General features: G+C 35.4%; 1 protein-coding gene across 1 annotated transcript; it reads left to right on the forward strand.

The window, feature by feature from the left end:
* Positions 1-600: 600 nt before the first annotated feature.
* On the forward strand, positions 601-16,285 carry LOC136218082 (probable AMP deaminase). The gene is made up of 19 exons (XM_066004827.1): positions 601-1,231; positions 1,914-2,107; positions 2,450-2,660; positions 2,943-3,121; positions 3,254-3,305; positions 4,200-4,327; positions 4,410-4,589; positions 4,717-4,784; positions 4,877-5,019; positions 8,620-8,681; positions 9,728-9,841; positions 10,822-10,962; positions 13,399-13,551; positions 14,089-14,142; positions 14,226-14,336; positions 14,990-15,163; positions 15,240-15,320; positions 15,569-15,667; positions 15,745-16,285. The coding sequence occupies exons 1-19, from the start codon at positions 763-765 to the stop codon at positions 15,811-15,813; spliced, it is 2,682 nt and encodes an 893-aa protein (XP_065860899.1). The 5' UTR covers positions 601-762; the 3' UTR covers positions 15,814-16,285.
* Positions 16,286-16,917: the final 632 nt, after the last annotated feature.

The following is a 16,917-nucleotide window of genomic DNA, read 5'->3' on the forward strand; positions in this document are numbered from 1 at the left end:
CTTAATTCTTAATATGTCATTATTCTCTACATATTATGATTTTACACCATAATTTAAAAAATCTGGACTCCAATTCATAAATTATAAACTCTAGAAAATATATTATAGAGTTATAATTTATAAATTCTATTCCTTAAAATATATTAAGAGTACTGATTTTACTAGTTTGACATAATCCAAAATCATGACTTGACATAGTTGTAAATAGTTTTTGAAAGATGAATTTCTGTGTAATTTTCCCTAGGGTAAGTTACATATTAGTCATTATTAATCTAACTATTTACAATTATCTTATATTTATAAAGAATTTCTTAAAATGTCAAGTAGTTGAATAATAAAAATGGTTTTAGCATATGTTTTTTTTTTAAAAATTGTGGCTTACCACGTTTTCAAACCTGAAAAGTGGTAGTTTTTTATTTTTTTCAAACTCAAAAAAAAAAATGTATACTTGACAAAATTCTAATAAAAATTTCAAATTTGATTTTACATGTAATTTCCTCTTTTTCCCTATTTGGAACAGCATGGCCCAGCCCATCCAGCCCTAGTTACGAATATTAGTACGATACGTGTTCTCTGTGCAGGTCACGAGCTAACGTCTAGGAAAATTGAAATTGGTGCACTTCATAGTCATTTACTTGCTCTCTGACTCATTTCGCTCGCCTTTCTCAGCGCATTATCTTCACTCATCATCGCCCAACCAGGAAACACAGAAGAACTCCATTTCTACTCGCCTCTTTCACTAGACGGCGTTTACGTTTCATAATGGATTCGCCGTCTTCATCTCTGCAGCTTGCCATGGCTGCTCTAGTTGGAGCTTCCTTGATGGCAATATCCGCATTTTATATTCACAAGCGGACCGTCGACCAAGTCCTCGATCGTCTTATCGAAATACGCCATACTTATCCTAGAAGGTTTAAAAAACAGTCCGTTGTCAATGGAGAGGATTCCGGGGAGGAGTATGAGGAGGATATCAATGGAGATGATGATCAAGTGTACGGTTCAAATAGGGATATGGCTACTGAGAGTGTAGCGAGGTCTTTGGATGATCAAAGGCTACTTCGGAATTATAAGATATCGTCTTCGATGCCTAATGTGGTTTTGAACAAGAATTGGTTCGATCAGGATATGAAGTTTGGTCAGCAATCTACGAGGTTTAGCGGTCAGAGTCATGGGGATAGGCTTAATTTCATTCCCACTGGACTGCCTCCGCTTCAAACATCTTCTAGAGATGGTGAGTTTCAAATAGCTGCATAGGAATTCCGGTTTACTAAGTTTTGCGTCTAAAAGTTGTGATAACTGGTTATATTTACTTTGTAAATTTTTGTGATTGAAAAATGGAAGTGTTTAGCCAGCAGAAACGATATATTTGGTATTGGTCATAGTACCGCAGTGGCTAAAATCTCACAGGATGCCGTTTAGTGGCTTCTCAACTTCATTTATTTTGTTAGTGAAATCGATCTGGATCAGTGAACCTATGTTTTTAATTCTAATATGTTCCACCGTTGAAACAACCAATGTTTGAGATAGCGTTTAGCAGTTAATGATGTGCAAGAGATTGCCTAAAGTTTGAAATTAGCATCGATATTTGAATGAAACTTCTACTCATGGTTGAAAATGCTTATAAAAGGTTTTGATGATTTTGAAAACCATGATGGAGTTTAGGAATTATACTAGGAAACGGGAAAGCCCTGGAAATTTTGTTAGTTGATTCCAATATTGGTATTTGGTAATTACTTATTTTCCTAGCTACTAGCTGATATTGTTGAGTTGTTTTTCTGTATAATATTTATATTGAGGGCTTATAGAAGTTCTGTGCTTTCTGTTCCTAAAACAAATCAGGATCTGGGGCTATGTTGTGCTTTTATCCTTGAATTTTGGCGACAATAAGTTTGTTTGGATCTTGCTTTGTGCAGGAGAGACTAAGTCTGCTAATTACTCTAGTTCAGTTACAAGGATGGCATCTCTTGGCAGGCTAACTCCGAGATCCCCTGGTGCCAATGCCTTTGACAGTACGGGGGATTCTGACGAGGAAACAACAGTTTTTGCTGATGAAGATGATGTTCTTTTCAGCAATGGAAACATGGAATCTTCTGCTGATTATAAAAATGTATTCCCATTTCAGATTCTGGTTTTATTAAATGTGTTTGCTTATAACTGGTTCCCAATGATTGACATTTATTCTTTGCCAAGTATATGATACAACTGCCTGCAGTTTGGTTGCTCATGCTATTGGTCATCGTGATTCATGGTGTCTTTTGCAATAATCTTAGGGAAAAGTAGAAGAAAGCAGTCTACTGATTCTATCAGCATTATTCCCCTGAACAATCAGTGGGAACACTAAAAGCTTTTATCCTCTTTTGCATTTCATTTAAATTTAGCTCAATTTATGGAATTAGTGAGAACAAAGAATTTAAAACCAACATGGTATGTTGTTGTAAATGAGCTGCAGGAGGTTGATTCAAAAGTACAAAACTCGACTTTACCGTTTGGAAGTGATGGTTGTAGCGATAGTCAAGATCAGAATCTTAGGGATACTAGAGGTGAAGCAATAGTTGGTGTCAGTCCACTTGATAGAAAGGTAGATGCACCTTCAGTGCATCAAGTGGGGAATGAATCTTCTTTCGCTGCCTTGATCTTACCTCCAAGAACTTCAGTGCATGGTAGGTGTTGTTTGTATCTCTTAACTATTTTACAGGTTCTGTTACTTATCTCATATGATCAAAACCTCAATTTGATTGGAGGAGTTACTTATTTTATTCAAAAAATTTACTACTTCGACATAATTTATTCAATTAAGTGCACTGCATGAACTTGTTTGAAAATTGAATTTATTGGCAGATGATTAACAGTTGGCTAGTGTTCTATTAATATGAAATCTTCTATTCAGAATCAGTAAATTGACAGTTAGGAAATGTTCTATTTATATAAAATCTTCTATTCAGAATCAGTAAATGTAGAAGAAGAAGAAGTAAGGAAGATGATCCGTGAGAGCTTGGATTTGCGAAATAAGTACTTATACCGGGAAGAGCTTGCTCCATGGGAGAAGCTAGCTGTGGCTGAATCTAACTCACCAAGTTTAAAGTCTGATCCATTCCACTTTGAACCTGTCCCAGCAACTACAGTATGTTATTTTCTGCTGCTTGAAGTTCTCGGAAGACTTTCTTCCGCACTTCATTTCTGTTACAGTGTGTATAAGTGTAAACATAGATGTGAAGCTATTCATTTATCTAATAAGAAGTTTAAAATTTTGCAGCATCACTTTAGGATGGAAGATGGGGTTGTACGTGTTTATGCTAGTGAAACTGGTAAGTTGTTGAGAAATTGCATTTTGTACTCATAATTCATCATTGTTCAAAGCCTTTTACTGTAAAAGTAAAGCCATTAGATGTGGTTTTCCTTCATTCTGAATTTTGACATTAATTTAATCATGAAAAATATCTATGTTTTGACTATATTCACACTTGGCCTTCAAAATTATTTTATTTACTCGGATATAGTGAATTTAATGGAGTTCATGATCTTGAAAAGTTGTCCTATTGCTATTTGGATTAGTTGTGGAATCTCTTTTGCCAACATTATTAAATTTCTTGACCTTAGGTAGCAAAGTAAAGTATACAGTTTTGATGCCACATTCAAACATCAGAAGAAACTAATTAGTGAATCTCAAAATCCATAGATGACAGGAAATTAAATATTATCATGAAGAAATGGAGATTATGGTAGGTTAAAATGTTGCAAACAATAATTATGATAGACTTGAGATGCCATGTTTTAAACTCAAGCTGTTGAAAGATGGTAGAATTATATGTTTTGAGAGTTGGTTCTTTATATAATATCAGTTCGGATTAGTTGTTGCATCTCTTTTGCCAACATTATTAAGTTTCTTGACCTTACATAGCATAACTAAAGTATACAGTTTTGATGCCACATTCAAACATCAGAAGAAACTAGTTAATGAATCTCAAAATCCATAGATGATGGGAAATTGAATATTATCATGAAGCAATATAGATGATGGTAGGGTAAAATGTTGCAAACGATAATTCTGATAGACTTGAGATGCCATGTTTAATCAAGCTGTTGAAAGATGGTAGAATTATGTGTTTTATACAATATCAGTTGTGGTTTATATTTAGAAAGTAAATTTTTTGTTTATGTGAATAAGTAAGGCCTTTAATTTTATTTTTATTTTTTTTCAGACACTGTTGAACTCTTCCCAGTTGCTGATGCAACGGCATTCTTTACTGACTTGCACCACCTCTTAAGAATCACATCAATTGGCAATGTTCGCACTGCATGCCATCACAGACTCCGATTTCTTGAGGAGGTAGCTTGTTTCAAATGTCATTCAGACTAGTGTTTTCATTACTTGGGCTTCTTCTTGGAACTTATATCTGAATGTGATACAGAAATTCCGCCTTCATCTGTTAGTAAATGCAGATAGGGAGTTTCTGGCTCAAAAGAGTGCACCACACCGTGATTTCTACAATATTAGAAAAGTTGATACACATGTGCATCATTCTGCTTGCATGAACCAGAAGCATCTCCTCCGCTTCATCAAATCAAAGCTGAGAAAGGAACCTGATGAGGTATATTCTGATTCTCAAAAGTTATTCCATGTTGGGCTACTGCCTTAATTTAATTGGAACATATGTACTTGCTTTTTTCTGTCAAGAGGAAATAATCTTTTTGTATTGCTTGACATATTATTATCAGGTTGTTATATTCAGAGATGGAAAGTACATGACACTGAAGGAAGTCTTTGAAAGTTTGGACTTGACTGGGTATATACTGGTGTTGTGTTGTGATTTTTTTTTTAGCCTTTCAGAAGCTTTTCTGTTGATTCCTAATTTTTCTTTTTACCATTTCACTTCAGGTATGATTTGAATGTTGATTTATTGGACGTCCATGCTGATAAAAGTACCTTTCATAGATTTGACAAATTTAATCTTAAGTACAATCCCTGTGGACAAAGTAGACTTAGGGAGATATTTTTAAAGCAGGACAATCTTATTCAAGGTTAGTGTTTTATTACTTTCTTAATATTAGATGAATTTGTTAGTTCCCTTTTTCCTTAATCATAAGAATTTTTTTTTGGTCCTGGAAATAATGTTTGTTCATGTCAAAAGTCGTTTTACTAGAAGATGCATATTTTCTTTTTTTATCATGAAACGATGAAAATAATAAAAATAAATGTTTTTTGAGTGCATTGGAAAATATTTTAATTTTTTTTTTCCCATTTGTAGTACATGAAAAGGGAATTTATGGTGCTTGTGGAGAATCGGTCATAGCCAATGGCCTGGTTATTGCCAGTAGTTGTCTCTTGTCTCTGTTTGACTATTTACTGGTCTGGAGAATGACTAGCAATTTAGTAGTTAGGCAGTTTAAACAACTTGATTTTCCTTTTGATTAGGGAAATACATATTGTTTACCAATTTTTGTATGTGCGTAATGAGAATCAGAATCTACTTCTGGTAGAAACATGAAAAAAGGAACTTAAATTCAGAGTTGTATGAATAACATCGCGTATTCTATATGTCTGTTTTCACTTACTCTGTCTTCCTTTTAGTATTTTCATGCAAGTAACGCGATTTTTCTACTGTTCCCGTAGTTATTAGAGGCGCGCCTCAGCTAAGGCTCTGGATGACAGAGGCGGGCGCTGTCAGCTAGGCGCGCGCCTTACAGCGCCTTGAGCCAGGTGCTAGGCGTGCGCCTTGGCGCGCCTCGGGTTCGTTAGGGCTGTTTAGGGTATTTTGGGTTTATTAAATTCTTTTATTATCAGCCATGGATTAAAAATAAGATGAATGGCTGAGATTAGTTTAGAAAATAAAAGAAAATGGCAGAAACAAAGTATCGATGCATCTAGTTCAAGTGTTAGGCTTAAGGCTAAGGCGAAAGATAAGGGTAAAATGCCTTTTATAGATGATGAACCCGACTCTGTAGATGATGATTACCTTCATGAGGAAGGTGACAATGATGATGAGATTGGGAACCTTATTCAAGAAGCAAGGAAGACTAGGAAGTTAAAGATTTGTTGTTTTCTAGAGTCAAGAAGACTATTAGTGTTATTAATGATTTGAAGTTGAAGTTTGGTCTTTAGTTTTAACTTTTAAGTCGGTATTATGAGTTTATGATTATGCCTTAGTAGTTAACTAGAACTTAACTCATGCATTTTATGGTTTTATTATTGGTATTTGACTATTTGTGACTAGTATTATTAATTTATGATTTTTTTTGTGCTCCTCGTGTTGCTCGGGCGCGCGCGCCTTGTGCCAAGGCTCCAGGACCCCTTTGCGCCTTAGTGTGCCTTAAATAACTATGACTGTTCCATTTATTTGTTATGTTATGTTATGTTCTTGTGGATATATTTTACTATTTAAGGCTTGGGCTTAAGTACCCAAATTTCTGTGAATATAAGCATGGAGATATTATGTTTGAAGAGTTACAGAAATTGTATGTCCTTTTAGCAATATTTCGGATGATATACCTAAATATCATAAAATGTACGTATTTTATGAAATGTTTTCATGTTGAAAGAATTTCCAACATAAAGTATATATTATGGAATTATCAATATTATTGTTGAAACATAAAAATATTTCACTACACACAAATTAAGAAATACAATTAATAGAGTCAAATTAATAAATTTACATTGGTTAACTAAAAAAAAATCCTCTCTTTCTACCAAAAAAAAAAAAAAAAAAAAAAATCTCTCTCATATCATGGTTGGGGAATAAGCCTTGGAATATTAAAAAACACATGGACCAAGACAAAAAATTTAATGCTTGGACCAAAAAACTAAACTAAAAATTCTTGGAATCCTAGAATGACTTATATTTGGGGAAAAAACTAATTTGCTAGAATGACCTATATAAGGTAATGGAGGGAGTATTAAATATGTAAAAGAATATAAAAAAAAAAAAGGGCGGCCCGGTCGCACTACGCGTCCCCGCTAAGCGAGGGTTCGGGGAGGGGTCCCACCACAAGGGTGTACTAGGGGCAAGCCTTCCCCTACCAATTTATTTGGTAAGAGGCCGCTCCTAAGACTCGAACCCGTGACCTCTTGGTCACACGACAACAACGTTTACCGTTGCGCCAAGGCTCGCCCTCATGTAAAAGAATATCTTAATAAAAAATTAAATTTGAAACTAAAAGAGATTTTTTAACAAGAAAATGAGAAAAAAAAAATCTAAAAAATAATGGAATAAGAAAATTGATAAGAAAGAAATTAACTTTATAGGTCCTTTTCTTGTAAAGCAATTCCCACATGCCATACGATGAAGATCATGGATTAAGAAGTGGGGAAATGGGGCATAGAGAAGAAATAAAAGAGTAGAAGTATAAAATTTAATGAAAATTGCAAGATTTCTCACTTATTTTGGGCTTGGAGATGAACAAAGAACGTTTTGAACACCTTCATATAGTTATTTTGTGCATTCCTCTGTTGATAGTTGGTTTCAATTTATTTCTAGTTATGAACCAACAAATGCATATCCTATGCCATGTGAACACAAACAAGCGGAAATATATTCAAATGTCACATCTTAATAATGCTAAACATGTTAATCAAAGGATATCTGAAAGTGATGATTTCTTTAAGTTTCCATCAAGAGGATGCTCTGAAGATGTTTGCATGAATATTGAGTGCATGTCGAATTGTCCTCCCAGTGTGCTAACATATTACCATACCTGCATGACTTGGGATTAATACTATGAATTGATTACAAATTCGCAATATCAATCTTTAGCAAGTGGAAGGCGGAAATTTGTACTAGAAATTCGATGTGATATCAAGGATAATATCATCTACTTATATTGTTGCGGCACAAGCAGCAGCAGCAACAACAACAACAACAACAAAGCCTTAGTCCCGAAATGATTCGGGATCGGCTAACATGAAACTGTGAAACCAAGTAACTTATAAATAGGGGGTGTTTTCTTATCAATTATAAACTTTTTACAAGTTTTCCCTCATTAATTAATAAAATTCTATGTTTATAAAATGTATTTTCATGTAATTCAGATTCTGATATCAGGTGATATTTATTCACAATGCATAATCCTTTATGGGTAGTATGTTTTTTTCTTTTTGTTATTATATTACTTCAATATCATGTATTTATTCTTCTATAGTGTTTCCCGAAAAAGATATTGGTATTTAAATCGATATGTATATATATGGATATTTCCTTAATTTTTGCACCATGATACAGTATATGGATGTTTTAAGTTCTTGATTTAAGGATGTTAGAAAAAAGGGAAAAGTGCAAAAATAAACTTTGTGGTTTGGATAGTCCCGTGGTTGAAAAGTTTATAAACAAGGGTTTGAGGTTTGTGAAGTTTGCAGTTAGAGGATCTCTAAGTCAATTTTTCGGTTAAACAATATTTGTGGTTTAGTTAATTGCTCCAACTTGCTCCTTTTTGGGGTAAATAGTCATGATAACAATTTTTTACTGGAATGCTTGAGTTTGTAAACTGCACACTCCACTCTCTTGTTTGCAAACTTTTAAACCACGGGAATGTTTTTGCAAATCGGCCAAACCACAAGGTTTATTTTTGTACTTTTCCCTAGAAAACTGGAAATAATATACTGATGTTTTAACTGAATAATTGCAGGACGTTTTTTGGCAGAAGTTACAAAAGAAGTTCTGTTGGATCTGGAGGCAAGCAAATACCAGGTATTGTTTTGCACACACCTTAAGAATTATTGGAAGTAATATTTTTGTTGATCTTCCTCTTGCTTCTAAAGCAATTAGTAATTTAAACTAATATACTACCTACTAATCCTTGCGTTTCTTTGATGCTCCTTTTTATATATATCGTGCTATTTAATCCAGTCTATGGGACACTACTGTTCTATGATAAACTTCTCTTTTTAGAAATTTTGCTATCTGGTAAAATCCTGCTTTTCACTAACAGTGGGAACTGTTATTCAGGGGTTAAAATAGTTGTATTTTGTTTGTCTCTTCTCTCTCTATAATGCTTTATAGGACTAGGGATGGAATTGTTCCTTCTATTTTTTCCAAGAGCTCTTGTGAAGAGAAGAAAGCCATTTAGAACTATGAAAGACAAATATATATATATATATATATATAGTGAGTTGCATTTGTTTCTACAGCTTTGCTATAACACATTATAGATAAACTATCTACACAATTTCTAATTCTTCCGAGCCAAAATCTTGATTTTGAGTTAAAAGATGGATTCTGTCTTGACATTTGAAGTTATGTCCTCAATTTCCTTGGTTTTGTGCAAAAAATCTTCTACTGATATTTGATATTTGATGTTGTATTGTTTTATTTTACTGTTGGATATAACTAACAGCTTTATGATGGTAAAAGTTAAAATTAGGTCCCTGAACTGGGTATAGTTTATCATTATGGCCCTTATACTTTAGTTTGGTCACATCTGACCCCAATTTTTTCGAAGTTGACCATTGATAGATGATTCTACTAGCAGTAAATCAATTTGTTGTTAAAATGCGTGTAGTCAAACTATGTCCTCTTATTGTGTAAAGGACCTTTTTAACAGTGTGTCTTTCAAGATCATCATCAAGTGCCAAATTTTGTGAAAAATTAAAGAGGTCAAATGTGCCAAAATTGTGAAAATTTTCCATTCTAGCCTCTGTTGATTGTAGGTGCTAAATATAGTGAAGTTGTAAACAAGATGAGCTGATCTGAAACATATTTGCTTCTTGATTGTTTTTTCAATCTACAATTTTCAGATGGCTGAGTACCGGATTTCCATCTATGGAAGGAAGCAAAGCGAATGGGACCAACTGGCTAGTTGGTTTATTAACAATTCAATTTATAGTGACAATGCGGTTTGGTTAATCCAGGTAATTCACAATGACTTTGCTTTTCTTCTGGTAGCTGCATCATATGCTTGATATCAGTTTGATATTATTTAAGACATAGAGGCATTTCAATTGATAAGATAAGAAGTGTGGTTCCGTAATAATTCCTTGACTTGTGTTGTTGCACTTGCTTAAATTCTGTAGCCTGTAGAAAAAAGCTAGTGAATATCTATCAGGACTTGGGAGATCTGAATTCAAGTTTTAATCCCTGTGGGCGTATGGATAAGATAAGAAGTGTGCTCGGTCGGGGGGAAGGGAAAGGCTTGGGCCTACCTATCCCGATAGGACCTCATAAAGGAACGAGAGCTGTTGAGAGGTTCTGCCGAGCCGAAGCCTCTATATATATAATTCCTTGACTTTTGTTGTTGCACTTGCATAAATTCTGTAGTCCTATAGTAAAAGGCTAGAGATATCTATCAGGAGTTAGGAGATCTAAAGTCAAGTTTGAGTCCCCCTCGGCCTTCGATGGACGGCTATAAGTAAGGGAGAGCTACACCCTAGTGTACAAAGCATTTAAAATTTTGATGCACAACAAGAATTCATGGTGTAATTTAAGAATTTGATTTATACACAATTCTCTCCTTCATCTCTTACTGGTATTCTCTTTCTGCAAGTTTGGTTTTACAAATTAATGTAAACCTTCCAAAAAGTACAGCATATATACATCCGCCATTTATTCACTTGTTAGAAAAGCGCAACAAAGAAACGAGTTGCAATAATGTTGTTTGTATCCTAGCAATTATTTAAGATCAACTGCATCATACTGGTAGGCTGGCAGGCTGTAAGAGTTTGTTGATGGAGAGGATTAGAGGGGGAAGGATATGAAATTGTACATGCTTCGAAATGCACACTTTCCAACACACCCTAAAAGTTTTCTGTTTATTTGGGTTGCTTGCTTTTTTGTTTACTCTGTTCTCATATTTCTTCTGTTTTTATTTGAATATCGGTTTTTAAATGTGCAGCTACCACGGTTGTACAATGTGTACAAGCAAATGGGAACAGTTAAATCTTTTCAGACTATTCTTGATAATGTTTTCATTCCACTATTTGAAGTCACAGTAAATCCAAGCTCTCATCCTCAACTACATGTGTTCCTAATGTGGGTAAGTTAATGTGTTACAATATTGTATCAGCTCATTGATCTTAATATATTTACTGAAATTTAGTCTTGTGCATGGTATTTTGTAGTCTCCAACCTTTTCCTTTTTTCTTGTTTAGTCCAGGATAATGAATTTGTTTAATCTCTGGGTAGACAATGTTAGATCTAGGCTTATTCGATCTAAGCCTTACAACAACAACAAAGCCTTAGTACTTAGTCCCGAAATGATTCGGGGTCGGCTAACATGAACCATCATATAAAACCGTGAAATCAAGTCGGGTCAGCGACACAAATTCTCTACCTCCACTCTGTCCTATCCACTACCATATTTTCCTCGATCCCCAATAAACTCATATCACTCTCGATCACTCTCTCCAAATTTGCTTAGGTCTTCCCCTACCCCTCACCACTACATCCCTTTGCCACTCTTCAGTCCTCTTAACCGGCGCATCAAGCGCTCTTCGTCTTACATGGCAAACCACCTTAGTCGGTTTTCCCTCATTTTATTCTCAATAGATGTAACCCCTACTTTTGTCCTAATTATTTCATTACTCACCCGATCCTTTCTCGTATGACCACACATCCATCTCAACATACGCATCTCAGCCACCGACATCTTATGAGTGTGACAGTGTTTCACTGGCCAACACTCCGTACCATATAATAGAATTTTCCCTTCAATCTATTAGGCATGTCGGGGTCACAAAGGAAACCCGTAGCACTCTTCCACTTCGCCCAACCAGATTTAATCCTATGAGCAACATCTCCATCTACTTCTCCATCCGTTTGGATAATAGATCCTAAATACCGAAAGCAATCCGATGCCTGAACAACTCTCCCATCTAGGGTGATTGTCCCTGCCTCCCTACTCCTATCGCCGCTAAACTTACACTTCAAATATTTTGTCTTACTTCGGCTCAACTTAAAGCCTCTAGATTCTAAAGTTTGTCTTCATAGTTCCAACTTTCTCTCCACGCCTTCTTTCGTCTCATCAACCAACACAATATCATCTGCAAACAACATGCACCATGGTATACCATCTTGAAGTGAACTCGTTAGTTCATCCATAACGATGGCAAAAAGAAATTGGCTTAGTGCAGGACCTTGATGCACTCCAATCGTAATAGGGAACTCTTCAGTCTTCCCAATACTGGTGCGTGCACTCGCATGCTCCCTCATATATGTCCCTTATGATGTCAATATATTTCCGCGAAATGTCTTTCCTTATTAAGGCTCACCAAAATACTTCTCTTGGTACCTTATCATATGCCTTCTCCAAGTCAATGAAAACCATATGCAAGTTTTTCTTCTTATTTCGATAGTGCTCCATTAATTGTCTCATTAGATGGATGGCTTCCATAGTTGATCTTCCCGGCATAAAGCCAAACTGGTTTTCCGAGATCTTCATCGTCCTCCTTAGCCTTTGTTCGATCACTCGCTCCCACAGTTTCATAGTGTGACTCATTAATTTGATTCCTCGATAGTTGGCACAAACTTGGACATCGCCTTTGTTCTTATACAAAGGGATTAGGATACTTTTCCTCCATTCTGATGGCATCTTATTGTTTCTCCAAATTTTGTTGAAGAACGTCGTCAACCATTCGATTCCTCTCTCTCCCAAACATCTCCAAGTCTCAATAGGGATGCCGTTAGGTCCTACTGCTTTCTTCAATCTCATCTTATTTAATGCCATTTTGACTTCACCCTTTTGAATTCTCCGTATGCATTCACGATTTATCATATAGTGAGGGATACTTATATCTCCAACATCTTGTCCGCGATCTCCATTAAATAAGTTATCAAAATAGGACCTCCATCGTTCCTTGATATCCTTATCTCCAACTAGGACTTTTTGGTCCACATCCTTCACACATTTAACTTTTTCGAGATCTCGCGTCTTCCTATCTCTCATCCGAGCAATTCTATATATGTCTCTTTCCCCTTCCTTCGTATCCAATCTTGTATACAGATCCCGATTCACCTTTGCTCTAGCATCTCGGATGACCTTCTTTACTTCCCTTTTAGCCTCTTTGTACTTTTCGTAGTTCTCATCGCTCCTGCACTATTCTCGCTTACTCTTTACTGTTTGTCGTACTTCTTCTGTCCACCAAGATGTGTCCTCACCCGGTGGCATGCTACCTTTAGATTCCCCTAGGACTAAAGCCTTAGTATGATTTAAATCTCCATCTTAGATTCTAATAAGCTTATATCTAACGATGACTGGCCAGATGAAACCCACGGCATTATTGTATGTGTAATTTACACACGTTTGCAACCACCCACCAACTCTTATCCATGCAGGTGGGTGAATACAACTACAGATACACAATAGTGAATATTTACAGGGAAAAGGCCCATTTCCTTCCATTCTGACAGAGAGATTTGAGAGAGTATGCACGAATTTATATCATTAAATGTTAATTGATCTTTCTTGATGCAGGTTGTTGGTTTAGATATTGTCGATGATGAAAGTAAACCTGAAAGGCGTCCAACTAAGCACATGCCAACACCAGCTGAATGGACCAACGATTTCAATCCAGCCTATTCCTATTATGCTTATTACTGCTATGCCAACCTATATACTCTTAATAAGGTTTCTGCGACATACTTGTTTCCTTTGATGCAGCTGTAATTTATTGGAGAGTTTGTTTCATTGTCAAATAATTGCATGAGCCAGTTTTGATATTAACACGCCTTATTGCTTTAGCTCTTCCTTTTTTTTTTTTTTGTGTGTGCTTGTGTGCGCACGTGTGTCTAGGGTGTACTTGTGGCTGGTGCATGTGTACAAATTTATCTGATAAAACAATTTCCTGAATACATGATAATACTTATAAGTTTGAACTAACATAAGTATTCTATTGAAATTGTCAGAAGCCAAATTTTTTTATTATGTGTAATCCAAATGCACATAAATCAGATTTTGGTAGAATGAATGACTTCGTTTGGAAGTAATCTGATGGAAGAGTTAAGTGGATCTGCATTTGCAAGCTTATTTTGTTGGTTTGCATTTTTGCAAATCAGTGTTGTTCATTATTGTTCTTATTTCAGCAAGAAATAAAAGGGACAAAGGTACTTATTATGCCTAATGGTATTTGAATCAACTAACTAATGTTTCTCCTTTCATTTCCAGCTTCGTGAATCTAAAGGAATGCCAACCATAAAATTCCGGCCACATTGTGGAGAGGTTATTCTCTGTTCTTAGAAAATAAATCTCAGTTTGATCAACCTGGACTCCTGGGTTTCTGATAATTTCAGCAATTTGTGCAGGCTGGTGAGACTGACCATTTGGCTGCTGCTTTTCTTTTGTGCCATAATATATCTCATGGGATCAACTTGCGGAAATCTCCTGTTTTACAATATTTGTATTACCTTGCTCAGGTTTGCTCTAAATAGCATGCGTTTCACATTGAATTAAATAATGGCTTATGGGCTTCACAAGACAACCCTTGTTGCTTTATGGAATATAACTGCTTGCCAACCAGCATTGTCTGTTTGCTGTATATGTACAAATAATACCCTCACCAGTCAGGGAGCTGGGTTAGGGTGTAGGGTGATTTCTTATGTACATCTCATATATATGCATTTGATGCTATTGCTTGGGTGGCTATAAAATGCTTGGACTAGTAGCTACAAGAGCACTATTTTATTCTAGAGTCACCTACTTTGCACAAAAATATTAAGAGATTGAGACCGCCCAGAACTCATTTGACGACTCCAAAAATATAAGCAAAATAGGCCAATAGCTATTTTATTCTAGAGTCAGCTACTTTGCACAAAAATGTTAAGAGACTGAGACCGCGCTTTAATGAGACATGTTATTCGCCTATTTGCTTATATTTTTGAAGTTGGTAAATGAGTTCTGGGCGGTGCTTCGCTTGGTGAATTTGAAGATTGGGTTGTACCTGCTTAAACAATCTCTCTTATTTATTAGGTTCGTCGATCATAAATATGATATCCTGATCTTTTTAGTTTAACTATCCAAGGTCTTTGAAATGGTTTATTTATTAGCAAATTTTCCTTCCTATTATCAGGTTGGGCTAGCTATGTCCCCATTGAGCAACAATTCTCTTTTCCTGGATTATCATCGAAACCCATTTCCCATGTTCTTTCAGCGTGGAATGAATGTTTCACTCTCATCTGATGATCCTTTGCAAATTCATTTAACGAGGGAAGCGCTGGTGGAAGAATATAGCATTGCAGCAAAGGTTCGTTCATCTTATTTTGTTGTCTTTGTCGTTGTATCACGATGATATATGTTACGGAATTGTAATCCTTGTGTAGGTGTGGAAGCTCAGTTCTTGCGACCTGTGTGAGATAGCAAGAAATTCAGTGTATCAATCTGGGTTCTCCCATATGGCAAAGGTGGGGAAATTGGTGAATGCCACAAGCATGCATCAGAATTAGTTTAGTAATTACCTCATTCAAATACTTGCCAAGTTAAAGTATTTACTTGCAATAACCAAAATTCAGCATAATATTCTAAAGACCATAACACGGGGAAGAAATCTCCCTACAAATATCTGAATACTTGAATTCCTCTTGTAATTGTGCCAGTGTTGTAATGGCATCTATTGATGAGTTTCTGCTTTCTCTTGGAGTTGTTTCTGCAGTTGCATTGGCTTGGCAGCAAATATTTTACAAGTGGTCCAGAAGGAAATGATATTCATAAGACGAATGTACCCCATATGAGGATTGCGTTTAGACACGAGGTAAGTTGATATGTAATTTAGTGTAAACAAGAATGTCCATAGCTTCCTTCAACTGCTGATAGTTTCCAGTTTTGCAGACGTGGAAAGAGGAGATGCAGTATGTCTACTCAGGAAGAGCTACTTTTCCTGAAAAAATAGAATTTTGAATGAGTCGCGACTAACTCGAACACTTTGCTAGGAATATACACTTGCATGAAACCGGTGACTGACTACAACATTTACACTAAGCTTTTAGGGTAAGATTCTGTTTCTGCAGGGCCAATTGCAGGACCATCCAGTTCTGTTGAAACTGGAATTGTTAGATTCAATTTTGGTTCTGGGCACTGAGCAGCAATTCTTGTAGAGATGAGTTGGTTTCTTGTGAAATGTTATTCAATGTAATCCACTTAATGTTATAATGGATCTTACCATTTATTAGGTGTAGTATGAAGCATTAATGTACTCTTTTTACAGAGTTGGCCAGGTATTAGCATCAGAAAAATAGTATATTACATCTTATTTTGTTTGGGGTACTTTGAACTGATGTTTTTTAAAGATAGTTTTCTTATTCTTGTTACGGTATATTTTAGAGATGTCTGCTTGGGTTTTGATATTATTTATGTTAATATTTTTGGATAATTGTTCATTTTACTATTTTTAAAATATAATACTTTTGGATCAAACTGTTCGGGTTTTTTCTTGCAAAACAGTGTGTTGGATGCATGGCGTGAACACTTTGATCTAGCATAGTGTAAAAAAAAAAAAAAGGTACATATGTAGTGTATAATCTATCATTTTTCACATTTTGGTGTATAATTTTCAATTTTGTACACAAAATTATATAATTGGTGACTTTTCATTAAAGTGTACCGCTGGTAAATCAGCAATTTAACTTTTTTAAAAGTCAAAAGTGTTGATGTGGCATGTTGATTTTTACATTGAACGGACAACTTTTGACGGTCAAATATTAAAAGTCAAATTGCTAATGTGGTACATTGATTTCGCGTTAATCGGTCACAATTAATTGTTGTACACTTTAGTGAGAAGTCACCAAAATGTTGTACATTTTTTTTATGCAAAATTGAAGGTTGTACATCAAATTGTGAAATAGGACAACATTTGTATACCACGTATGTAATTTAACCGGTAAAGAAAGTGAGAAGGTAAATTGTCACGTACGTGTCTAAATTTCTAGAATTGATATATTAATATTAGTATATATTATAATTATTAGGTGTGTGATTTTTATTTGGTGTTATAGAAAAAGTTTG

Source organism: Euphorbia lathyris, chromosome 2 (genome assembly GCF_963576675.1).
Source record: "Euphorbia lathyris chromosome 2, ddEupLath1.1, whole genome shotgun sequence".
Classification (NCBI taxonomy): Eukaryota; Viridiplantae; Streptophyta; class Magnoliopsida; order Malpighiales; family Euphorbiaceae; genus Euphorbia; species Euphorbia lathyris.